The sequence below is a fragment of the Girardinichthys multiradiatus genome, chromosome 20, assembly GCF_021462225.1.
Source record: "Girardinichthys multiradiatus isolate DD_20200921_A chromosome 20, DD_fGirMul_XY1, whole genome shotgun sequence".
NCBI lineage: Eukaryota > Metazoa > Chordata > Actinopteri > Cyprinodontiformes > Goodeidae > Girardinichthys > Girardinichthys multiradiatus.
In genome coordinates, this window is record NC_061812.1 from 47,214,198 (window position 1) to 47,241,962 (window position 27,765).

The 27,765-nt window shown below is 41.2% G+C and overlaps 1 protein-coding gene across 25 annotated transcripts in view; it reads left to right on the plus strand.

Moving 5' to 3' along the window:
* The window catches only part of nfasca (neurofascin homolog (chicken) a), a 252,025-nt gene that overhangs the window by 86,329 nt on the left and 137,931 nt on the right, over positions 1–27,765 (plus strand). For all 25 annotated transcript variants that reach the window (XR_007035485.1, XR_007035484.1, XM_047348117.1 and 22 more), the window contains exon 3: positions 26,076–26,237. Coding sequence is in view for 23 of the 25 variants with exons in the window: in XM_047348117.1 (XP_047204073.1) it covers positions 26,120–26,237 (118 nt within the window). In the remaining 2 variants the exon portion in view is untranslated. The remainder of the gene's footprint in view (positions 1–26,075; positions 26,238–27,765) is intronic.

The following is a 27,765-nucleotide window of genomic DNA, read 5'->3' on the forward strand; positions in this document are numbered from 1 at the left end:
CCTGCTCTCGGTGGAGGGGGACGCTTTTTCTCTGTCTCCCGCACCCTCCCATATCTGCCCTGCTTCAGCTCTGTCTTGTCTTTTTTTGGAGCCTCTTTTTGCACATCTTCCAAATTCTTCCAAAATATGGATTTGGTCAGCTGGTCGCTCAATGCAATTGATCAAATCTTCTCAACGAGAAGACAGGGGTTGGGAGAGCCCACTTGCTCGGACGGGACATTTTTCTCCGGATACACGATGGACTCCTGGCAGAAGTGGAGGATTGTGTGTCTGTCGATATTGTCAGTCTAGGATGTGGAAGATGTGTATATAATTGGATGTTTGATAACAGGATTTCTGCTTTTTGGAGTCAGCGGTTACCTGGCATATCAAGAAATTCAGAGAATGTCAGCAGCTGTTCTGGCCATTGTAAGGCTGCCTGGCATGTGTGATGGGATCTTCAGAGCGATCAACACTCAGACTGAGATGTTACGTGAGCTGAATCGCAGACTGGATGTGATCCTTACACAGGATCGCAGGCAGGTTGCGGTTCCTGGACTCAGGGGTGAAATGGGATAAATCTTGGAGAAAGTTGTTCGCTCGGATCTGGCAGAAAGACCAGGAATTTGGCTGTTTGGATTCGCCTTTGAGAAGCACCAGCGAGACTCTCAAGGCTGACGGAAAATTAAGAGTCAGCCTAACCCAAATAATTATTGTTTTTCTGAATCTGGCTCCCCTGCACGGCTTTGATGGCTGGCTATCTTCAACTTCTCCTAGAAGTTATGTAAACATGACGCTCTGCTCCCTCTGCCCCCTCCCTTCCTTGAGGACATCTGTGGACCTGCTCAGAACTTGGCCGGTTGATGCACATTCCAACGAACCATCAAGGACAATGGCCTGTGTGACAGTGCTTCATGGACTTACTTGCACACACTCACTTGCACACACACACATGCTCAAGATAAACATATGCACCCCTCACACCACCTTCACCGTTCCCGGCATGATGTTGTTTTGTCAACTTGTTGCTTCTTTGTGCTGAGGTTTTTTGCAATCTCAAACTGTATCCTGCTAAGGATAAAGTGTGAAATATGATTTTTTTTCCCCCTCTACTTACCTAATGTGGCATCTTTTCTCATCTAGCAAGGGCAGCGCCTGTGAGTGGGCAGCAAAGCCTTGGTGACCCGTCCCCCTCTTGTCTTGTGTCATGATGTATGTTTGGATGGGTTGTACTGGAATTCTAATTTCCCCTCGGGAATCAATAAAGTATCTTTGAATTTGAATTGAATGTAATTTGTCAACACTCCTTTGCAGACTCTGATATATAATCTTATATGTTCATTCATTCCCTAGTCATCTATTGCAGATGCACTGCTAAGTTTACCTTGACCTTTGGGTTACCCTTCCATTATCAAAACATCTGCTGGCCTTTATTGTATAAAGATGCCAAAGAGAAAGTGCTTGCCTGTCCCATCTGTTCTTGCATTAAAGCTTGAACTAGACCATCTTTAGTTTCTCCAACCTCTGTCCTTCCAAGGTATCCATGGCCTTACATCATTATGGATTTTGTAATCAGACTGTCAGCATCTAAAGAGAAACATGTAATACTAATCACTGATTGGTTCTCTGAAGGTTGCCAACTTGTTCCCTTGAAGTTGGAGTTGAGGTTCACCTCTGCCTCTAAGACTACCAACATTCTTATTCAAGACATCTTTCAGCCCCCTCAAAGTTCCCTAAGATCTTCACTGTACTTTGAACCATAGTTACGCTTAGCTCAGGAGTTCATCTCCAGAGCACAAGTGAAGCTAAAGGGCTTCCTTAAGATGTTTTATTGCTTCTAATCACATTATCTCGAGTACTCACCTAGCCTGGGATTATGTTCATAGCTCATACACTTCCTCTGCAATACATTTTTCCCATGTAGAGGTCTTTCCTGGTTTCCTGACTCTCTTGATGTGACATTGGAGTTAAATTATATACCCCCTTCTATATGTCATCATATTTAGAATTGTTTGGAAATCTGAAATAACATCTAAGTAGCTCTTTAACTCAAAGCCGATCAGAATGACCTTGTTGCCAACTGTAAAAGAACTCTTGCTCCACAATTCTCACATGGTCAGAACCTTTTGCTCTCATCCAAGGATTTTTCTATCAAGGGCTTTTCCAAGAGGTATACCTACATTATATAGGTCCCTGTGAAATTGAGTCCATCATCAGTCCCACTGGCATCTGTGGAAGCTGTTTTCCTAAGTTACAGGCCCATCCAATGTTTCATTTGTCTTTCTTGGTGTCTTTAGAAACATCTCAAAATACTCAGCATTCCCTTCATGCTGGTTACATCCCTGCTACACAATATGAAAAGTAACGGTGAAAATCCCCCTTTACCAACCCACCTGGGTGGATTAAACACTTGTCTTTTCTCCTCTGGTGCTTTACCCAGATACTGGATTGATCATCAGTCACATGTTTACTTGGTTCATAGAAGTAAATTAACAAACATGACAACCTAACCGCTTATCCCTGTACCTTAACTACCCAGAACCCTAAATCTACCCTGGGCTGTTCGTGGTGTGCATTTAGACTGGAGTGCTGTTAAAGTGAATCATGGACAGTGACACTGAGAGGTGGAGAAAAATCTCTACAAGTTGTCCATTGACTGTTAATCTGTTATGGAGCAGCAATGGACGCCTTCCTCGGGAAGTGTTCCAGGTACGTCCCACCGGGAGGAGACCCAGGGGACGTCCCAGGACACGCTGGAGGGACTATGTCTTTCGGCTGGCCTGGGAACACCTTGGGCTCCCCCCGGACGAGCTGGAGGAGGTGTCTGGGGAGAGGGATGTCTGGGCGTCTCTGCTGAGTCTGCTGCCCCCGCGACCCGGTCCCGGATAATGCGGAAGACGACAAGACGAGACGAGACGAGGTTGTATCATGGTGGCTACAGTCTAAAACATTTGTAAAAACAGCCACAATTTCAGACTGTGACAGATTTCAAACAAATTGTACTCATCCCCATGTCATGTCCACCTGAGTAAGCAAACAATAAACTATCAAGACTTCCTTCAGTTTGCTTATCCCTGTGGAGTTGGAGTTGAAGATGCCATCATACACCTGTTTCAACAAACCCACTGTCACCTGGACAAAGTCAGCAGCACTGTGAGGATCATGTTCTTTGATTTCTCCAGTTCACAATTCAACCTGATTTGCTTTGTCAGAAACTTCAGAAGACTCAGATGGAGGCCTCAACAATCTCCTGGATCAAAGACTACCTGACAAACGGACCACAGTTTGTGAGACTGAAGGGTTGTGTGTCTAACCAGGTAGTCAGCAGCACAGGAGCACCACAGGGGACTGTACTCTCACCATTCCTTTTCACTCTGTGCACCTCAGACTTCCAGTACAAGACAGACTCCTGTCATCTGCAGAAATACTCGGATGATTCTGCAGTCGTGGGGTGGATCAGAGATGGACAAGAAGCTGAGTACAGGAAGGTGGTGGACCGCTTTGTGGCATGGTGTGGATACAATCATCTCATTTTGAACGTGACTAAAACAAAGGAGATGATTGTAGATTTTAAGAGAAACAGGAATAAGTCAAAAACTATTTCTATCATGGGAGAAGAAGTGGAGGTGGTGGAGGAGTATAAATACCTCGGTGTTCACCTGGACAACAGACTAGAGTGGAGATGCAACTGTGAAGCCATTTACAAGAAGGGACAGAGCAGACTGTACTTCTTGAGGAAGCTTAGGGCCTTCGGTGTTTGCAGCAAGATGCTGCATATCTTCTATAAGTCCGTTGTGGAAAGTGTGATCTCTTCTGCCATCAACTGCTGGGGTAGCAGCATCAGAGCCAGGGACTTAAAGAAGCTCAACAGGCTAATAAAGAAGGCTGGTTCTGTTCTGGGGACTCCTCTAGAACCTCTGGAGATCATTGTACAAAGAAGGATTCTTCATAAAATGAAGAACATTATGGAGAACCCTGAGCATCCTCTTCACAAGACTGTAGAACACAAGTGTGTCTTCATTCAAAGGCTTATTCAGATCTGTTGTAAGACAGACCTACAGGAGATCCTTCCTGCCCACAGCCATCAGCATCTACAACAGCTCTTTGAAGACACCTGCAGCATATGAGCTACAACAACATTTAATTTCCCTTTGGGATTATTTTAAGTATTTTTTTGAATTTGAATTCAATTGAATGTTGAGTCGTCAAGTATGTGCGAGGAAGGAAAAATTCAAGGCTTGCCTCCCAAAATGTAAAAGTCACTCAATGCAGAGGTATAGGCATAACTTTAAATAGTTTAAAAAAATTTTTCATAAATGCCAATTTCTATATAGCCTTGATCAATATTACAACCTGGTGTTTTTTTGCACAGTTCTTAATCTTTTATAGCATAATGTTCAGTTACAAAATTAAAATCTCTGTCTTGATTAGCCTTTGAAGACAAATGCTGTAAAAGATTTTAACTTAAACTATTTACGACCCTTACATATTACTTTTAATTGAGGAATTTACCCTCTCTGTCTACACAGATCCCCATAAAAGCAAAAGTTTATGACTTAAAATCTATTGCAGTTAAAGATAGCTGAAAATATTAACTGAAGAGATTAGATTGGGGTGACTGAAACCTTTTTCAACTAATCTGATATGTTGATCACCCTCTCTCTACAAAGATCTCCACAAAGTTCCATCCTGTAAAATCAGAACATCAAAAGTACTCTTCCTGGGTCATTTTCTGGGCTGTATTTTTTGCCATGTTAATTGGTGTTCCATATGTGTCCTGTGGACACATATGGTGGTTAAGAATGGGTCCAGGAAACAACCCTGGTTCCTGAAAAATGTATTTAAATTAGAAAAAGCATGATGAATAGTGTAGTTCCAGAAATGTTTTTAAAAAGCTAACTTGTCATTTTTAACAATGGAGAAAATTTGAGAAAATTACACTCCTGTAATCATCCGAAGTTGACTGACAGATGGAGCAGGTGGATTGCTGCTTTATGTTCAGAATCTGGAAGCAAACACACAAATATCTCTCCCTCCCAGGATGATTTGTAAGGCATTTTTCCCTCAGTTTGTTTGTGTTTACACTTCATCTGCTGTTTCTAGAAAATAATATTACTAAAAGTGTCAGTCTTTCAGCTGCATCCCCATGTTCCCCTTATGCTGTCTAATTTTCTGCTCACACTTCCCCTTGCTTTTCATTAAAACTAGGTCATTCTGCAACATTAGCTAGGGCTCTTCCCAAGCATGACATACAGATACACACATTTATCCCCTGGCAACTCTGCATTCACCCTGCACCCCCAGTATTTCTCTTCATTTCCTCCATCTAACTGTCCCTGGAGGTTGCACAGGGTGTGAGGGTTAAGTTGAAATATGATGCCACTTTGTTTCTTCCCTTTTCTGTGTAGTGGGCATAGGAGTTGACATGAAGGGAAGTAGAGGTAAAACACAAGATGTTAATCATATATGAAAGGTCTGCCAATGTAAAGTAAAATGGATTAGTAACACTTGCATCCTGAAACACTGAACCCAGGTTTTAAAACTTAGATAAGACTTTGGCTAGAATGTAATGATTCATATACAGTACAGACCAAAGGTTTGGACACACCTTCTCATTCAAAGAGTTTTCTTTATTTTCACGACTATGAATATTGTAGCTTCACACTGAAGGCATCAAAACTATGAATTAACACATGTGGAATTATATACTGAACAAGAAAGTGTGAAACAGCCGAAAATATGTCTTATATTCCAGGTTCTTCAAAGTAGCCACCTTTTGCTTTGATTACTGCTCCGCACACTCTTGGGCATTCTGTTGATCAGCTTCAAGAGGTAGTCACCTGTAATATTTTTCCAACAGTCTTGAAGGAGTTCCCAGAGATGCTTAGCACTTGTTGGCCCTTTTGCCTTCACTCTGCGGTCCAGCTCATCCTAAACCATCTCAATTGGGTTCAGGTCCGGTGACTGTGGAGGCCAGGTCATCTGGCGCAGCACCCCATCACTCTCCTTCTTTGTCAAATAGCCTTTACACAGCCTGGAGGTGTGTTTGAGGTCATTGTCCTGTTGAAAAATTTATGATGGCCCAACTAAACCCAAACCGGATGGAATAGCATGCCGCTGCAAGATGCTGTGGTAGCCATGCTGGTTCAGTATGCCTTCAATTTTGAATAAATCCCCAACAGTGTCACCAGCAAAGCACCCCCAAATCATCACACCTCCTCCTCCATGCTTCATGGTGGGAACCAGGCATGTAGAGTCCATCCGTTCACCTCTTCTACGCAGCACAAAGACACGGTGGTTGGAACCAAAGATCTCAAACTTGGACTCATCAGACCATAGCACAGATTTCCGCTGGTATTATGTCCATTCCTTGTTTTCTTTAGCCCAAACAAGTCTCTTCTGCTCGTTGCCTGTCCTCAGCAGTGGTTTCCTAGTAGCTATTTTACCATGAAGGCCTGATTCACACAGTCTCCTCTTAACAATTGTTCTAGAGATGTGTCTGCTGCTAGAACTATGTGTGGCATTGACCTGTTCTCTAATCTGAGCTGCTGTTAACCTGCGATTTCTGAGGCTGGTGACTCGGATGAACTTATTGTCCGCAGCAGAGGTGACTCTTGGTCTTCCTTTCCTGGGGCGGTCCTCATGTGAACCAGTTTCTTTGTAGCGCTTGATGGTTTTTGCGACTGCACTTGGAGACACTTTCAAAGTTTTCCCAATTGTTCGGAAAGACTGACCTTCATTTCTTAAAGTAATCATGGCCACTCATTTTTCTTTGCTTAGCTGCTTCTTTCTTGCCATAATACAAATTCTAACAGTCTATTCAGTAGGACTATCAGCTGTGTACTGTATCCACCTCCTGCACAACATGGTCCCAACCCCATTTTTAAGGCTTGAAATCCCACTTATTAAACCTAACAGGGCACATTTGTGAAGTGCAAACCATTTCAGGTGACTACCTCTTGAAGCTTATCAACAGAATGCCAAGAGTGTGCGGAGCAATAATGAAAGCAAAAAGTGGCTACTTTGAAGAACCTAGAACATAAGACATATTTTCAGTTGTTTCACACCTTTTTGTTCAGTATATAATTCCACATGTGTTAATTCATAGTTTTGATGCCTTCAGTGTGAAGCTACAATATTCATAGTCATGAAAATAAAGAAAACACTTTGAATGAGGTGTGTCCAAACTTTTGGTCTGTACTGTAGATTTAAATTTCTAGAACCCACAGTAATTAAAAATGTTGTCATAACATTTTATTAACAATTTAGAATGTCAGTATTAGATGCTTCTTTATAAAAGGGACTCTAGAAAACCCAACATGTTTTTCTTCTGAACACTATTGTGCCAAACTTTCTACACGTAGCGATGTTGGAGTGGCTGTTCTACAAGGGCTTTGAAGACATACTTGAAAAAGAGTAATGAGTTTGTTGTTATTTATAGCAATGATTTTCAAATAAAATAAAAATAGATTTACTTATTGATAATGAAATATTTGCCCTTTATCTGACATGCAGCCCATCATCAACAGCTGTGGAAATGTCCCTGCTTTCTTCACAGTAATCCTTAATGCGACATGCTACTAACTGTTTTTGCCCAATACAGATTGGTGTTTCACCAGTAAATGTGTGAAAGAGTGCAGCACTACTACTAAGTACTACTAATAATAAGAAAAATACTCAATACTAAATAATATTTTTGATACCATGGCAAAATTCTTTGAAGGCACAGGCTTTAGCGAAAAATATGGTTAATTACATGTAAAGCATTTTTTCGAGTCTGAAGATTCCAAAGCGCTTTACACTACAATCAGTCTGACCGTGGTTGGCTACATTGTTACTGGGGCAGACTGACAGAAATGCGGCTGCCATACAATCGGCACCACCGGGCCCTCTGATCACCATGAGCAGGCAAGGAGGGTAAAGAGCAACCCACCGGTTACAGGACAAGTAGCACTGTTGCCTTGCAGCAAGAAGATCTTGGGTTCAACTCCTGGCCGGGGTCTTTCTGCATGTTCTCCCCATGCATGCGTGGGTTCTCTCCTGGTACTCTGGGTTCCTCCCACAGTTAAAAAAAATTACTGTTTATTGGTTTCTCTACATTGCCCTTAGGCGTGAATGAGTGTGTGCATGGTTGTTTGTCCTGTGTGTGTCTGTGTTGCCCTGCGATGGACTGGCGACCTGTCCAGGGTGTACCCCGCCTCCTGCCCATAGACTGCTGGAAAATGGCACCAGCTTCCCCGCGACCCACTATGGAAGAGGCCGTAGAAAATGACTAACTCACTGACTGACAACAGGAAGGGGACAATTCATCCGTCATTAAGAGAAATACAAAATTTCTGTGTCGCTTCCCTGTTTGGCAAATCAGCAGGCAAGATAGCACTTAGTATAGGTCTTTATATTCTTTATGATATAACACTGGACAAAAAGTCCAGATTTTAGCAGCTCTTTTCATGACGGTAGACCTGTATAAGTCCTAGATGGAGGGAAGGTCAGCCCTGATTATTTTCTCTGCATTCCTGATTATGAGTCATATAAATAAAGGTTATCCCTAACAGGTTGATATGGCAATGTTGAGGGCACAATGGTCCAGAAAAATATCAGCGCCCCAGAAACAGTCGCCTCTTGCGTACTTGATGTCGCGCTCGCCCTCCGTCTGTGCAGGGCGGTGGGCTGGTGACCGGCTCGTTTTGCATCTGGTTTCATACCGCCGCTTAGTCTGGTGGTTCTTTTGCTAGATGTTGTGAGCATGGGAAATCTCCAAAATGGACTTAAAATGCTGTGCAAATCTGTCAAGATCATATTTTCTCCTCTGAGATGCGTGTCGTGTATTCCCGTAAGCAATCACATATATATAGAATATCGATGATGTATTACAGATAATCCCAGTTCCCACGGTCCCTGAATGCAACAGCTGGGAATATGTTGTTCAGCCGCTGTGTTGAGCTGTCAGTCATGATTCCACACCCCCGTGACCTGAGGCCCCGCCCCCACGCCAAAACAGGGCCAAAAGTTTGAAGCCGAAAAAAAAATCTGCAAGTTCGAAAAAAAAAACGTGAATCTGAAAAATAGTTTTGAACTTGTTTTTTCCAGTTTCACAGCAGTTTTATTTCAGTTGCAAAACTTTTTTTTCCAGTTTTCACATTTTTTGGGGGGATGTTCAAAATAATTTTTCAGGTTCAAATGTTTTTCTTTTGAACAAACTTTATGGCCCCAATTTAGCTCCATAGTAGGGGGCTTAACAGCTGCTCCTGTCTGGGATTGTAATGTTTTAAACTCTGCATACTCCAGTGAGGCACAGGTTCAGGTGGTAAAACAGATTGGTGATATACCCCGACTTTGTCAGAACATGTGCTTGACGTGATTTGCAGTGCACCTACTTTGTTTTCTTTGTCCAACTTTAAATAGCCAAAATAGCCACACGACTAAACCGCTAGGACCCTTCTTGTCAATGATGTCATTTGCTGTGTCTTCAGTCTTTTCTTCTTTCAAGGCACAAATCTTTTCTCATTTTTTTCAGTGATGTCAGTCCTACCTGTTACCTGAAGTAAGAGACTACAGTTGCACAAATATTAGCTGTTAGCACGTCTGCCTGCTAATGCGTCTTTTGCGTCTCCGCATGATTGGTCCAGCGCAGAGCATTTCTTATTATCATTGGCTATTCCTATTGTCTGTCAAACGACAGAAAGTACAATTCTAGACAAACGCATTAAATCAGCATTTTATGCAGATGATGGGGCCATATGGATGAGGTGAAGGACTGTCTTGCATGTAGTAGGAAACATAAAGAGAGTGTTAATAGAATAGAAAAATGGTCAGTAAATCCTGCTACATGATTTTCACAAATAAAAGAAAGATTAATATAGCCTTTATATAAGCCTTTAAAAAGTCTAACAGAATTCAAATATCTAGGATTATGGTTAGATAGCTTGTACAGATGGAAAACGCAGATGAAACAGTTAGAAACAAAATGCAAGAAAGTAATAAACCATGGCTGGGAGTGATTAGGGGACTGATAAACAGTCGCTATTGAATATTTACAGAGCTCTTATGAGATCAGCATTAGGCTATGAATGTATAATATATCTAGCAGCAGCAGAATCAACATTACAATTAGTAGATAAATTACAATACAGGGCATTATGAGTATGTACTGGAGCAACTAAGACCCCTCCCCCATCAGTGCTGTTTTAGTGGAACCTGGAGAGACTCCTTTAGAAATGAGAAGAATCAAAATATCACACTGACGTATCTAACTTTAATTGTAATGACACATACTTTTCCAACATTGTTGTTCAACAAGTTAAGACTAAACATCTGATATAGAACAATATTATTAAATGAAAATCATTTTATTTAACCTTCTTGACTTGAACATATAGTTCTTAGGGATTTTATTCTTTACAGCTGAAATTTAACATAAAGATAACTGTTTCCGTGAAAGTCCATAAGTAAATCTAAATAAATACAAAATCTTTTGAATAAGACCCCAATAAACAGACATTTAAACCTAAAAAATCAGCAACAGAAATAATATTCAGGCTCACTATAGTTTTACGTTGTCTTCGCTTCGCTTTAATGAGACACCTGAGATTGCTTGTCCTCGATAAGCTCTGATAGATCGGCAGAGTGTAAACATCGGTTACTTTTCTCTCTCCCGGTAGCGTAGCATCTTCCAGGTGAACAGCAATGACACCCCTGCTCTAGTCTTTACACCTGTAGTTGTTTTATTGTGCCATTTTTGCTCTTTTGGTTGATAAAAGCTTGGTGTATTTTGCACCTGGGTCCTAATAAAGCATCACACATCCAAGAACTATCCCTACTAACTGATGATATTTACCCCTCATCTTGGAAATAAAATATTAAATGGTCCACCATCCGGCGTCTCAGGGGGAGATGTACACCACCAACACTGTTTACAGTGGGGAGAGTGTGCTGCTGACCTCAACTCATTGTCGTTCGGTGGGCGGAGTACTTCGAAGACCTCCTCAATCCCACCGGCGCGTCTTCCAATGAGGAAGCGGAGCCTGGGGACCTTGGGGCGGGCTTTCCAATCTCTGGTGCTGAGCTCACCGAGGTGATTAAAACCTCCTTGGTGGTAAACCCCCGGGGGTGGATGAGATTTGCCCCGAGTACCTTATTGCTCTGGATGTTGTAGGGTTGTGTTCGTTAACGCGACTCTGCAGCATCATATGGACATCGGGGGCAGTTCCTCTGGATTAGCAGACCGGAGTGGTGGTCCCCCTATTAAAAAAGGGGGACCGTAGAGTGTTTTCCAACTATAAGGGAATCACACTCTTAAGCCTCCCTGGTAAGGTCTATTTGGGGATTCTGGAGAGGAGGGTTCGTTGGATAGTCGAATCTCGGACTCAGGAAGAACAGTGTGGTTTTTGTCCTGGCTTTGGAACACTGGACCAGCTCTACACCCTCAGCAGGGTCCTGGAGGGTTCATGGGAGTTCGCCCAACCAGTCTACATGTGCTTTGTGGACTTGGAGAAGGTGTTCGACCGTGTCCCTCGGGGAATCTTGAGGGGGGCACTCCAGGAGTATGGGGTACCAGGCCCTTTGATACGGGCTATTAGGTCCCTGTATGACTGGTGTCAGAACTTGGTGCGCATTGACGGCAGTAAGTCGGATTTGTTTCCAGTGAGGGTTGGACTCCGCCAAGATTGTCCTTTGTCACCGATTCTGTTTTAAGGACATAATTTCTAGGCGCAGCCAAGGTGTTGAGGGGATCCGTTTTAGTGGCCGTAGGATTGCGTCTTTGCTTTTTGCTAATGATGTCGTCTTATTGGCTTCATCAGCTTGTGATCTACAGCTCTCACTGGAGCAGTTTGCAGCCGAGTGTGAAGCGGCCGTGGTGAGAATGGATGCCTCCAAATGGAGCAGGAGATCCATAGATGGATTGGTGCTGCGTCAGCATTGATGCGTGCACGGTACTTGTCTGCCGTGGTGAAGAGAGAGCCAAGTCAAAAAGCGAAGCTCTCGATTTACCGGTTGATCTACGTTCCTAGCCTCATCTGTAGTCATGAGCTTTGGGTCATGACTGAAAGAACGAGATCACGGATACAAGCGGCCGAAATGAGTTTCCTTCGCAGGGCTCTCCCTTCGAGATAGGGTGAGAAGCTCGGTCATCCGGGAGGGAAAAACATCCTGCAGAATGGTTCACCGCAGAGTGTCCAGTGACGGATGCAGCAGGAGGCAACCTCCAAGAGACATCAACAACATTTGAAATATCACAAGTATCTTGTTAATAAAAATGATCTTCAAAAATTCTTGTTCTGTTTTTATGCTTAATATTTCATTCATTTGTGCAGTTATGTAGATGCAAAACATCTGAAGTGCTACAAAAGTTTATAAACTGTTCATTTCATAATACTGATATTTCCAAAATGCTCATAGAAATTGGTCATTTGGTCAATATTTATTAGTCCAGCTAGTGATTTGTTCAACATGGTGGTACAGAAATCAGCATTTAAGACTTTCATAATTCTGATAGTGATGTAGAAAGCTGACTGGGTGATCTTGAACAATGCAGTCAGATTCAGTTTATTGTTTCTAAGGAAACCCAGCAGATTGCCTCTTGTCACTGACTTGCAGCATTAACTTCTCCTGGATGAGCATGTAGCCACAGTGGACAGTCACATGGATTGTGTTGATGACTTTGCTGCAATCCTTCATACTGAGCACGCATGTAGCGACAGTGGAAAGGAAAACTCTTCACTAACAGGAAGAAACCTCCACCAGAACCAGGCTCTGTGTGAGCAGCCATCTGCCACTACCGACTGGGGGTTTGAGAGAACAGAGCATACACAGAAAAGAACGCAGAAGTACTTTCTATGTGAAAGAAAAGTTAAATGTTACAGCAGTAGTAGCTCCTTCAGTGGCTACATCTAGTAGAGAAAAACAGCTCAGCAGATCAACTCTGAGCCAGTTTTCAAGTCTAGAGTATGAAATAGAGCACATACAGTTAGTCACAGTAAAGGCTAAGCCAATAGCTACATCTAGGAGAGACAGGGTTAAACACTGAAAGACAGGGCCAAGTGCATCATGTGTAGAAGGAGATCATTAAGTTGTTGGCATCAGTAGCTCAACCGCTGCCCCCCTCCAGGAAGGTGTCACAGAGCTAGGTCAGGTGTAACTTCTAGGAATTGGTAAAAAAGAGAGAGAACATAAAGTTAAAAGTTTAAATAACAGCAAATAACACAAACTTGGAGAATAGTAACAGAATTTAGCAGACTGAGGGATAGTGGTCTTTATGTGAGGGGGCAGTTCCTGTTCCCGAACATGATTTTGAACTGGTAACGTGTGTTTCTACTGATGAACAGAGGTTACAGAGCACAAGCTCTGGTTCAGAGAATGAAGAATCGTAAAAACAGCTCGCTGTCTTGCTACCATGCTGTATCACGCCTAATGTTAATGACTCATTTTTGGTTCCTAAAACTGGTGGAAACAGGCATCGGTGCTTAACAAAACGCTAAAACTAAAGAGTTCCTTTGGTGGAAAAACGCTATGAAAGATACGTATGCCTCCCATTCTAATTTTAGAAACTCTGGAAACCATCTGTAAACCTGCAGTCTGAGAACAAAGTGCTCTGTTAAGAATATATGGAACTATCATATCTATGATGGAGCTAGATCATTAAGGGCTTTAAATGTGAGAAGGTCAACTTTAAATTCTATTTTGGATTTAACAAAGAGCCAATGAAGGAAAGCTATAATAAGAGAACCATGATCTCATTTTAAAATTTTTCTTCAGAACTGTTCCCCTGATCCCTACAGCATGTTCCAGCTTTTCTAAGAGAATTTTGTGATTGACTGTATAAAATGCAGCACTGAGATCTAACAGGACAAGTCCATTATCTGAGGCTAGGAAAATATCAGTAGTGACTTTCAGCAGAGCTGTTTCAGTGCTATGATGAGTCCTGAAACCTGACTGAAACTCTCCAAACAGATCATTACTGTCTAAATGCTCACACACTTGATTAGCAATAATTTCAAAAGAATTTTAGATAAGAATGTAAGATTGGATATAGGTCTGTAATTTATTAAGCCAGCTTGATGAAGATAAGGTTTCTTTAGTAATGGTTTATTACAGCTACCCTAAAAGCATGTGGTACATATCTGTTTACAAGTATAGATTAATCACATCTAAAATTGGGTTGGTAATCAAAGGGAACACTTCCTTAAACAATTTGGTAGGGATTGAGTCTAACATACAAGTTGAAGGTTTAGATTAAGCTGGTGTCTTTTGTCACTCAGAAAGCACAGCAGGATTAAAACAGTCCAAACACAGATCAGGTTCTACAGTTAGCTTCAATGCTTTCTCACTTACTAAGGAGGAAATAATCATGTTTGGCAGGATGAAAATGATTTGATTTTTAATAGAATCAATTTTATTCATAAAATTATTATTCAAGAATAAGTATTACTGCTGGGAGCTGGGGGAATGGATGGCTCAACAGAGCTATGACTGTGTGCAAGTTTGGCAACTGTACAGAAAAGAAACAAAGGATTAGTCACATTCTCTTCTATCAATGATGAAAAATAAGTTGTTCTAGCTTGGCAATTGTCTTTTTATACAGTAAACTATTTTTCCAGATAAAGTTGGGGCCCTCTAGGTGTGTAAAGCTCCATTTTCTCTCCAATTTTTTAACATTGTGCTTTAACATACACTGCTCTAAATTAAACCAGAGAGCCAGCCTTCTTTGAATAATTACCTTTTTTTTTTCAAGAAAATCAGTTTGTGAAAGGGAAGAAATGAAATAACTGCCCTGTGTTTTCCTGTGATCATGAGGAAATAAAAAATGCAACCAATCCTTTACAACCTTTTCTGATAATGATCTACTATAATAAACGTTTATTTCAGGTGTGGAGTATTCGGTTAAATTAAACTCAAAGGTTAAAAAATGGTCAGACAGGACAGGGTTATGACAAAATACTGTTATTTATTTACATTGTCCGAGCTACCGCACCCTGTTGGCAGTCAGACCTATCGGAGTTCCTCCGGTCCTTGGTCCCCAGAAGCGATCACACACTCTATCTAACCCTGACTCTTAAATGAACGACTCTCAAACAGTTTCTAACTTTCAGCTCCTTTAATATAAATTAGGCAGAGGAATGATTACAGAGATCTGTGCTGAGGCTCCCGTCTCTGACCATCACTGTCTGTGAAAGGATGAAGAAAGAGCCCCGAAAGAAGGTCACATGTAGTTTTTTATCTGGCACTCCAATGCAATGGACGTGCCCTCCCATCAGTAGACTATGTGTCACCATTGTGGTGTCTATCTGGTAGGTTGTGTAGTAGCGAGTGTCCATTCTTAATCTTAAGTGTGCCGTGGCATCCTAATGAAACCAGTTACAAACTGCTCCACTAGCAAACTCAGTGCCCCGGCCTCAGGTCATTCATGACAAATCTTGGGCCATTTGTCATTTTACTGTGTGTCGATGAGCATTCTTATCCAATTCTAACAAAAGGGAAATATTAGAACTTATGCTTTATATCCCTATGGTATAAATGGGAAAAACAGCTATGAGTCATATTAATAAAGGTTATTCCTAACAACATTCAATGCCATATGTTGGCGCAAAGTCCAGTGTATGAAGACAAAAGTAGGGAGGTCTGCGGATGTTTTGAGCAAAGCTAATCAAGTTTAAGATACAATTAAATGGTATATTTAGGCTATCATTTTCAGTGTCAACATGAATGTTAAAATTCCCCACTATAATAATCTTATCAGTATTTGAGAAGTGATCTAATAATTGAGAATAAGGGCCTGGTGGATGATGAAAAAACCAAACAGCATTGGTGTTAGTGCTTTGCATTTTAGGAGGAAAACTAAGGGTTAAATATTCAAAGGAATTGTGGCTTTTAATTGTCCTGGAACAAATGAATGAATCAATCTGAAAGATGGTTGCCTCTACTCCTCCTTGCCTAGTATTTTGAGGTATGTGAAAATGTAAATAATTACAAGGAGCTGGCTCATTCAAACTAATATAATCCTCTTGCTGCAGCCAGGTTTCTGTGAGACAAAATACATAAATCGGATTGACACAAATTAGCTAGCAAAGGCTTCCAAGAGAGAGATTTAATGTTTATTAACCCACATTTAATTGTTTTATTTTTCTGTGCAGACAGAGTTGTGCTTATTTTTTTGAAATATTTCTGGTTTCCTCTTTTTAGATGTGATATGTGATTTTGACCGTGGGCAAGACACGGTGTGTTAAACTACGACTCCGTTTCCTGGTCTGGACCTCGGGTTGTCAGAGTTTTGAGAGCTTAGTAATTAATAAATAAATTCAGCCAGACTCCTAGAAAGAAGAGCTGCTCCGTCCAATGTGGGATGGATGCCGTCTTTCCAGATCAGACCAGGTTTTCCCCAAAAGGTTTGCCAATTACCAATGAAGCCCACATAGTTTTCAGGACATCACCTAGACAGCCAGCGGTTGAATGACAGCATGTGGCTAAAAATGTCGTCATTGGTCAGATCAGAGAGGAGACCAGAGAAAATTACAGAGTCCGACATTGTGCTGGCAAATGTACACACTGAAGCAACAAACAGTTGCTGACCTCCGACTGCCATGACTTTGTGTCATTACCACCAGCATGAATAACAATCTAACTGTATTTACGCTTATCCTTAGCCAGCAGTTTTAGTTAGGATTTGATATCACCCATTCTGGCCCTTGCAAACATTTGACTATGGATGTGGTCCATATGTATTCAGTTACAGCCCTGTACAATGTTTGTAGAAGTTCCCCTTTAGATATCAGGAGACCACCTGATCATGTACTGTAGCCTTAGGGTGTATTCACACTTGCCACTTTTGGTCCGCTTTAAACGGACCAGAGTTCGTTTTCCCCCTTGGTCCGGACCTTTTGTGCAGGTGTGAATACACTCAAGTGAACCCTGGTCCGAACCAAACAAACGGACCGAGACCCGCTTCCAAATGGACTCTGGTGCGGTTCGCCTATGGTCTGAACGATCCGAACCAACTACATAGAGCGTACGTCTCTTTGGACATAAAAAGCCACCATAGCCGGTAGCAAAGGTGTGTTGTAAAGTAATCATACCTGATAAGCTGTGAGTTGCTTAGCAACGCTACTGGCTTGTTTTGGGACAAGGCACGTAGAGAACGTCGGCGTTCAGCACGCATTCATTCCAAAATTATAAATGGAACGTCTCAAAGTTTGTGTTGAATGAGCTGCTCTTCACCCTCACAATAATATTACAGCTGTAATAACGGCACAAATACGCAGAACAGAGGTGCTGCACGCAGCACATCTACAGCTGTTTACCTTAATTTCCAGGTCTGTGCTCTGTCCCGCCCCCGTCATTTCTGTCCAATGGGAACAATGATCGCCACCCGTGTGGGTTTGTTTACAAGTAATAGTTAACTTGCAAAAAGTACAATGTGAAAACAAACTGCACCAAATAAAAAAAAATAAAGTTCGCTTTTGGTCCGGACCAAACAAGCGGACCAAAGGACTTTCCTGGTGTGAATACACCCTTAAAGTGCTTCGTAAATAAATAAATAATGTAGCCCAGAGACCAAGCAGCAGGGGGAGCTGTAGCACCAATAACAAGAAGAAGCTAGCGTGAAAATAATAATGGAGTGATTGATACATAATGATTGGACATGCCCAGTTTCCCAGCTTTTTTAAGTTCACCCTTTATTGCGTCTTAAGTGGTCTTTTTTTATTGTTTTTTATTTTTTTTTATTTTTTAAAGTAGGCAGACAGGAAGTGGGGTGGAAAGAGGGGGACGACATCCAGCATGGGCCTTGGGGTTGGGACTCAAACCCAGGATGGCTGCAGTGAGGACTGAAGCCTCTGTATATGGGTCGCACGCTCTAAAGCTTTGCCTCATGTAATTCCCCCAAGAAGAACTAGTTGTATGTCCAATGCACACAGGTGAAAACAGAATTAATTTATGTTCATAAACTTCAAAACTCACAACATAAACTACTTCACATTAATTCGTTGTTTTTGTGTTTTTATTTAACAGGATCATGATGTTAAAAGCCAATGGGGGGGGGGGGGGGGGGGGGAACAACCAGTCCTGCCTGCCACTGCCACAAATTGAGCTCGGCCCTGCTGCAATTCAATAAATTTCTCGGCACGTTTGCAATGTAATGCAATGCAGACGTGCACAGCGCCCCCTACCGAACAAGATGGGTAGCTCAGTCAGCAGGGAGCTGAGGAAGAGCGGCTGCTGACGTCACTCTGCTGCGCCCGCTGCTCGGAATGCTTTTTCGTTTTCGAGTTCTGGGCAGTACTTTGCGGGCAGACCACGAAAACGAAAAAGCAATGTCTGCTTTGTTTTCTTTTTGATTATGGCATAAAATGTGCAGTCGTGAAGAAGAAAATGCAAATGCAAATAGGATGATTGATTACTAATTGTATTTATGGGTCCAATAATGCAGCCACATTCTTAAAATGAAAAAGCATTTCTGGAAATGCTTTTTCATTTTCAAATGTTACATTTCAAATTGAATTTTGATATCTATTTGCTGGGGTACATTTTGAAAAATAAATTTCAAATTTCTTTTTCTTTTTCATTTTAATTAAGTGAAAGAACGAGCAGTCTTGAAGAAGAAAATTAAAATGCAAATAGGATTATTGATTACTAATTTCATTTATGAGTCAAACAATGCAGCCACATTCTTAAAATGAAAAAGCATTTCTGAAAATGCTTATTCATTTGAAATATGGTAACGATTTGCTTCCATATTATTCAGCTGTCATAACTGAGATGAAATTCTAAAGATGTAGTAGATACATTTATATTGTTTTTGTCTGATAGTGCTTTGGAATTTGACTAGAAGATACTGAGAAACTAACCGGTAACCTGAGTGATGAGAACTGGGCCAAAGTACAGTTTGTGTCCCACTAGTCCCAAAATAGAAATCAATGCACAAAGCTGGTCTGAAGTTGCCTCTAACAACATGTTCCTTTCGGCAGGATTTGTTTTCCAGAAAACAACCTAATATATCACACCATTGCTAACTTTCCTTCACTCTGTTTGTAATTAATGCAAACAAGTTGCAATTCCTCTCTTGGGTTCACTGCATATAAACTATATCTGAGGTCAAACTCTTCTTGCAGAATACAATAGGTCCCATGTACTAATTCAAAGCCTGAACAAGATTCTTAAAAGCCCAAAACAGAGTCTTACAGCAACTGATACAAACAAAAACGATAGAAACGTTGTATCAGTGTTTTTGCACATTTTTTGATTAATAGATATAGAATTCCTAAAACCATTTCTGGGATGTGTGGGAAGTCATCAACATGGATTACAATCCCTTGTTTGCTCATGTGTCTGCTCGTAAAACACAGTTTGTTTTTTATTCATTGCTGTAGCTGGACAGCTGGTGATCTCTGTTCATTTTAAAACTGATACAAATGTGGAGCAAACTACAGAAACCTTACTGTGGCACAAACAGTTTTGAAGAAAAAAAAAACATGTCAATGATCATGTGGGTAGACTTTGCATCGGATGTCTGTGTGTACTGTTTGAGGAGTAAGTACAGGTCCTTCTCAAAATATTAGCATATTGTGATAAAGTTAATTATTTTCCATAATGTCATGATGAAAATTTAACATTCATATATTTTAGATTCATTGCACACTAACTGAAATATTTAAGGTCTTTTATTGTCTTAATACGGATGATTTTGGCATACAGCTCATGAAAACCCAAAATTCCTATCTCACAAAATTAGCATATTTCATCCGACCAATAAAAGAAAAGTGTTTTTAATACAAAAAACGTCAACCTTCAAATAATCATGTACAGTTATACACTCAATACTTGGTCAGGAATCCTTTTGCAGAAAGGACTGCTTCAATGCGGCGTGGCATGGAGGCAATCAGCCTGTGGCACTGCTGAGGTCTTATGGAGGCCCAGGATGCTTCGATAGCGGCCTTTAGCTCATCCAGAGTGTTGGGTCTTGAGTCTCTCAACATTCTCTTCACAATATCCCACAGATTCTCTATGGGGTTCAGGTCAGGAGAGTTGGCAGGCCAATTGAGCACAGTGATACCATGGTCAGTAAACCATTTACCAGTGGTTTTGGCACTGTAAGCAGGTGCCAGGTCGTGCTGAAAAATGAAATCTTCATCTCCATAAAGTTTTTCAGCAGATGGAAGCATGAAGTGCTCCAAAATCTCCTGATAGCTTGCTGCATTGACCCTGCCCTTGATAAAACACAGTGGACCAACACCAGCAGCTGACACGGCACCCCAGACCATCACTGACTGTGGGTACTTGACACTGGACTTCTGGCATTTTGGCATTTCCTTCTCCCCAGTCTTCCTCCAGACTCTGGCACCTTGATTTCTAAATGACGAAAAAAGTACTTTGGACCACTGAGCAACAGTCCAGTGCTGCTTCTCTGTAGCCCAAGTCAGGCGCTTCTGCCGCTGTTTCTGGTTCAAAAGTGGCTTGACCTGGGGAATGCGGCACCTGTAGCCCATTTCCTGCACACGCCTGTGCACGGTGGCTCTGGATGTTTCTACTCCAGACTCAGTCCACTGCTTCCGCAGGTCCCCCAAGGTCTGGAATCGGCCCTTCTCCACAATCTTCCTCAGGGTCCGGTCACCTCTTCTCGTTGTGCAGCGTTTTCTGCCACACTTTTTCCTTCCCACAAACTTCCCACTGAGGTGCCTTGATACAGCACTCTGGGAACAGCCTATTCGTTCAGAAATTTCTTTCTGTGTCTTACCCTCTTGCTTGAGGGTGTCAATAGTGGCCTTCTGGACAGCAGTCAGGTCGGCAGTCTTACCCATGATTGGGGTTTTGAGTGATGAACCAGGCTGGGAGTTTTAAAGGCCTCAGGAATCTTTTGCAGGTGTTTAGAGTTAACTTGTTGATTCAGATGATTAGGTCCATAGCTTGTTTAGAGACCCATTTAATGATATGCTAATTTTGTGAGATAGGAATTTTGGGTTTTCATGAGCTGTATGCCAAAATCATCCGTATTAAGACAATAAAAGACCTGAAATATTTCAGTTAGTGTGCAATGAATCTAAAATATATTAATGTTAAATTTTCATCATGACATTATGGAAAATAATGAACTTTATCACAATATGCTAATATTTTGAGAAGGACCTGTAAATAAGGACACACAGAAAAAGGCATAGATGATCCTGTGATTCTATTTGGAGCAGAAGCTGCTGCACAGACTGGGTCTTTACATCTAAAGTTTCCACTCTGCTACAGACAGTCTTGCATGCTTATGTGAGTCTACTGCATTTACTGTTTGCCAAACTTTATCTTTTGCCTCTTTCTATTCCAAGCTTCCTAACACAATGTGATGAGCAGCTGATATTTTTGACTTGCTTCCTCAGAGTTCAGTTATTGTTCAGCCTGATTTAGTCATTAACAAATGTATAATTTTGTATAGTTCCTGCTATTGCCTTCATGACTTGAATATAATTTGTGTTTAGATTTGTTCTGTAAAGAAGATCTGGTATAGAGTTATATATACTAACCCTAGCCTTTACCTAATAAGTTATCCAACCATTTCCTGGTAATTTTCTTAAAAGAATGTATGTATTGTTAGTACATATGTATGTTCTTTACAGCGGGGAGAACAACTATTTGATATGTTGCCGATTTTGCAGGGTTTCCCATTGCAAAGCATGTAGAACATGTCTTTAATTTTTATCACAGGTATTTTTCAAATGTGAGTGTGGAATCTAAAACAAAAATCCAGAAAATGAGATTGTGTGATTTTTAAGTAATTAATTAGCATTTAATTGCATGACATAAGTAGCCTCTATACAGATCTTCTCCAGATCCTTTAGGTTTCGGGGTTGTCGCTGGGCAATGCGGACCTTCAGCTCCCTCCAAAGATTTTCGATTGGGTTCAGGTTTGAAGACCGGCTAGGCCACACCAGGACTATGGGATGCTTCTTACGGAGCCACTCCTCAGTTACCCTGGCTGTGTGCTTCGGGTCGTTGTCATGCTGGAAGACCCAGCCATCAATGCCCTTACTGAGGGAAGGAGGTTGTTGGCTAAGATCTCCTGATACATGGCCCCATCCATCCTCCCCTCAATAGGGTGCAGTCGTCCTGTCCCCTTTGCAGAAAAGCATCCCCAAAGATGTTTTCACCTCCATGCTTCTTGGTAGGGATGGTGTTCTTGGGGTTGTACTCATCCTTCTTCTTCCTCCAAACACGACGAGTGGAGTTTAGACCAAAAAGCTCTATTTTTGTTTCATCAGACCACATGATCTTCTCCCATTCCTTCTCTGGATCATCCAGATGGTTACTGGCAATCTTCAGACGGGCCTGGACATGTGCTGGCTTGAGCAGGGGAACCTTGCGTACACTGCAGGATTTTAATCCATGGCGGCGTAGTGTGTTACTAATGGTCTTCTTTGAGACTGTGGTCTCTTCAGGTCATTGACTCAGGTCCTGCCGTGTATTTCTGGGCTGATCCCTCACCTTCCTCATGATCATTTATGGCCCACAAGGTGAGATCTTGCATGGAGCCCCAGAATGAGGGAGACTGACCGTTATCTTGAACTTCTTCCATTTTCTTATGATTGTGCCAACAGTTGTTGTCTTCTCACCAATCTGCTTGGCTATTTTCCTGTAGCACATCCCAGCCTTCTGCCGATCTACTATTTTATCCCTGATGTCCTCACACAGCTCTCTGGTCTCGGCCATTGTGGAGAGGTTGGAGTTTGTTTGACTGAATGTGTGGACAGGTGTCTTTTATACAGATAATGAGTTCAAACAGGTGCAGTTAATACAGGTAATGAGTGGAGAACAGGAGGGCTTCTTAAAGAAGAACTAATAGGCCTGTGGGAGCCGGGATTCTTACTGGTTTCTGATGTATCAAATACTTTTGATACATCATTTGTTGTAGATTCTGTCACTCACTGTTGAAGGGTACCTATGATATAAACTAAAGACTTCTACATACTTTGCAAGTGGGAAAACCTGCAAAATAGGCAGTGTATCAAATACTATACTATACTGTATTTCTCCAGAGGTCTCTAAAGAATTTTGCCAGGGTGTAAGGAAATATAACTACAGCCAACCTGAGTTTAAATACATAGTATTTAGAAAGACAAGATTAAAGTGGGACATACATCTGCTTCCTAAAATATTTTTGTTTGGCAGCTGTGTGCAAATGTTTATGCCACAGTGGCCAAAATCAGTAAGTTAAATGCTCTCATAAGCCACAGGAATTTGTTTTCATTATATTTTAATTTTATTGAATATTTCACATTAACTAAAATAAAAGGTTTTATCACAAGATAAAATAAATTCCAGCGGGGTTAACTGTCCTCTATTTTATTTTAATGAATGGGTGAACCCAAGTGTGCTTTTTTGGAAGATTTTATGTTTGGATGTTTGTGGTCCTACTTTCTGTTAAATTAAAATGTAAGCAAAATACGTAGTTGATAAAAGACAAATACGCTGGGCTCTAACTAACATTTTTAATTTTAAAAAGGTTTTTATTTGTTAGTGAAAGTCATGCCCTAAAATAATTTAAAGAAGTGTTTATCTTCATGAAATGCCTGTGCTGGAAATACAAAATCGTACCATTCTTGAATTGCTTTAACGACCATACAGAATCATTACAAAGGTAACAAACGACCCACAGGTCCCACTTTAAACACCCCTTACCTAATGTCCCTGTTCCACTGGCTCTATTTTGGCAGTGTGGCTCTGCTGCAGTCTTTCTCGCTGTACTCCACACGGAACCTGTTGTGTTTCCATGGACTCATTAACGGCTAGCACCATGGATTGAAGCCCCGCCTCCAGCCATCAGTGTAGTTGCTGTGCTGCTATTAACGTTAGTGTTACATTGTGACATTAAGAAATGTGACAATGAGTGAAATGATAAAAAAGAAATAAAAATAATACAAATTAAGACCATAAATAAACAAAATACAAATAAGGTTTGTATTATTGCATATGCAAGAATGTCTTAAATATGTTTTTTTCATGTATAACATGATCCACTGGGATAATTATCTAGACCACAACCCAGCCAGAACTTAAAATAAGGCTCAGGGGTTCTGATGTGAGGGGAGGGGGGTGGCAGGAGAAGCAGAAAGGAGAGATGTTGCTGTGAGGACTGGTAAAGCTACAAAGTTTGCCTGAAGGAGTTAAAAGTTTGAGCTTTATGATGAAGTTTTTGTCTCAGCCTTGGCAATAATGACCTTGTCCTCTTTGGCTGAGACAAAAACTTTAAGGTGCAAAACCACAATGAAGTAAGTTTTAGGTTGGATATTGGGTATTCGTACGGATTCACCAAGGTCTTCCTCCAATTTGACCCAATGCAGGCAGTCTGATTATGGGCAGCTGCTCTCTGTCTGCTCCCTGCTCCTGCACATGCTTATTTGCTTCAAGACCGTTAAGAAATTTACGTACCAAACATGCTGTTTCAGGGTTAGGGTAGGATGTTATTAAATACAGTGCCCCACCTGCTTGTAATTCAGAAACAGAGGTTGGACTAGACTTTCTCGTTGTGTGTCATTTTGACTAATGGGGTCAAATAAATCCTGTCTTAATCTTTTTACCTGTTACTTTATTTCTTTAAAATAATAATGACATTATATAGCATTCAATAGCAATTAATACATGGTAAAAAAACAACAACAAAAAAAACAGATGAATACATGTACCTTTTTTTCCCCAACAATGAAATTAAATGATTGCACTTTGGCCTGAACACACAGTCTCACAACTTCCTCCTGGTCCACATATGCGTAACCAAATGTCTCATGTGGGTTTGTTTCCGCTGAACTTTGTTCTGCTGCCTAACCTCCTTGCTGAGGCTTGCTGGCTCCATAGTTGCTGAGGGCTGATTATGTGAAGCCAACAAGGTCATGCATCAAGTGAGAAAACAGCTTATTAATAAGCGAACTATCCGCCAAGTGGTCAGGGGTGTGAATTGCAATATGTCAAAAGGCTTTCATATTCTTCCATCAATGTTAAAGAAAAATTATCGAAATCGCAAAATATCCGGTTAACCAGCCCCCGTTCAGAAAGCTGACATGGTGTCCTTTTTCTTTCCTTTCAGCCATCGAACATGGTTTATTTGTAAATAGTAAAATTTTATTTCGGTTTGACCCGCCCCTGCCATTGTGTCTTCACTATTATTGCAGTCGCTCTTGAGTTTTACCTTTTCCTTGTACTACCTCTTGGAAAACCATCTAATTTCTCCGCATCCCATGGCCAATCAGTGAACAGCAGTCTGTTTAGATCACATATAATACCTACTCATCCCCGATCGTTCCTGCTCAGGAGCAGGGACCTAGAAAGCAGGTACTAGGCAGGAAAACCAGTAATGCAAAGCTTTGCAAAATGGGCTGAGTGGAGTGGAGCCAACCTAAGTAGAAGATGTGGAAAAGGGTCATAAGATAACAACTTCTCATTGAAATGATCATAGCACCTACAAGAAAAAGTATTGTCTAGTCCAGTGATCCTCAATATTTCTTTTAAAAAGGCCACATTGGCAAAGCAAAGTCAAGTTAAGTAGCGCACTCTGCTGTCACTGTGTGGTAGTGTGTTGTAAACAGTGACTGCGTTACCAGGTTTGTCAGAATCCCACGTTTGGAAACAATTTTAATGAACTGAGGCAAAATGAGAACTATAAAGTGTTCATGTGTTTTTCTGTAGCACGATTTAAAAGACAATGGACAGATGGATAATAATAATAATATCAGACTGAAACTCAGTCATGCTACTGGCTTCTCTTTTTGTGCAATGATATTGTTGCTAAATATTTCTTTTGCATATTTTTAAAACCTAAAAAACCATAGCACTTTTTAAAAGCCCTAATGAATCTGGACACAAGCATCCTGATAAACATGTTCGTACTGTCACATCTGTACCTATGCATGCAGCTTGATCCTATTTTTAATATCCATGCAAAATAACCTCCCCCTTGCCCATGTTTTGAAACTGTTCTCTCTGGAGAGCGATAGAGCAACTCAGCTGTGAATGTAGGCCAGACCTCAAAGGCAGTCGCATGCTCACCTCTGCACGGCCTATATAAAGTATTGTATGCTCTGCTACACTATCTTTATCTTTCTAACCATTTGTGTTTGTGTTGTCATTTAAAGCTGTCAGTTGAACCATCCGACCAATCATCAGAGAATAGGATTACATGCAACCAGCTGGAGGGAGAGAAATGTTGGCAAAGGGTGGGCATCCAGCCCTGACTCTCATGTCATTACTGCTGCTGCTGTGGAAAGAAGCAGCAGGCATCGAAGTTCCTCAAGACTGTAAGTCACTAAACAATCCTCAGTGCACAGAAAATTGTAAATACTGCCCTAAATATAAGTTTAGAGTGTTAATATTACAAAATATAAATACACAAAAATATGACATTGGTTAATATTTTTACAAACTCTGACACAAAACAATCAGCTGTTTTTATTTGTAGTATTCACTAACTGAAAGACAAGCACATCTCACAAGAGACACAATTTCATTGTGCAACTTTAATGCTGTTGCTTTGAGAAGACATTCACTTCACTGATACGATCATGCACACATTTTATTAACATACTGTGTGAAACTGCACATACACTGGCTGCAAGAGCAGTCTACCTAGGGATGGGTACCAAATTCGGTACTTTTACAGGTACCGACTGAATTCTGTTGGTGTTACCAAGTACCTATTCACATAAAATCAAACAGTACTATGTTTCGGTACCTAAACACATCCTCGTGAAACTGAGGGAGTGGAGGAGTGGGCAATTTTCCATGCCAGACATGAACACAGCATTGCATGCACAAGGGCTGGTACAGTTAAAGCAAGCATGGCTGATAGAAAGCGCTCCAAAGTGTGGCTCCCAATTTTCAAAATGCGATGCAGATTATGCTCACTGCAATATTTGGATACGAAGTGCAAGGGCAGCAGTGGAAAAACGTTCAATCTGAGGAAGCACCTGGTTAAGCTCAATATTATTCTCAAGGCTCAAGAATGCAGTTTTCACCAGCCTCAGATCTACGGCTACAACTCCTGCATTCAGTACCGTTAGCATGCCTGCATCTGTTAGCTACTCGTTGTCTGCAGCCAGCAACATGGGAGAAGAAATAGAAATATTTGAAACAACTGAGATGTTACAATACAAACAGCTGGATGTTGTTTTGATATATGCATTAAAGTTGATATATTAAGAAATAAATGTTAGAATGAAAAATTTTGAGATTTTATTATTAAACAAATTGACATGGGCTGCACGGTGGCACAGTTGGTAGCACTGTTGCCTTGCAGCAAGAAGGTCCTGGGTTCAATTCCCAACCAGGGGTCTTTCTGCATGGAGTTTGCATGTTCTCCCTGTGCATGCATGGGTTCTCACTGGGTACTCTGGTTTCCTCCCACAGTCAAAGACATGCATGTTAGGTTAATTGGTCACTCTAAATTGCCCTTAGGTGTATGAATGAGTGTGTGTGTGGTTGTTTGTGTGTTGCCCTGCAATGGACTGGTGACCTGTCCAGGCTGTACCCTGCCTCTCGCCCATAGACGGCTGGAGATAGGCACCAGCTCCCCCGTGACCCACTATGGAATAAGTGGTAGAAAATGACTGACTGACTGACAAATTAACATTTATTATCACATAAACACACACAGAAAGACTGAAAATTGGTACCATTGAATACTGATACCAATTCCCGGGTATCGGTTTCCTTTCATACACATGCTTTTCTTCAAAGGCAAGATGAATGGTTTTCTGTGTGTGTTGTCTAAAACCATACAGTATTTGGTACTTTCAAGCCCTGAAAGACACCTGGCTCATGCATTTT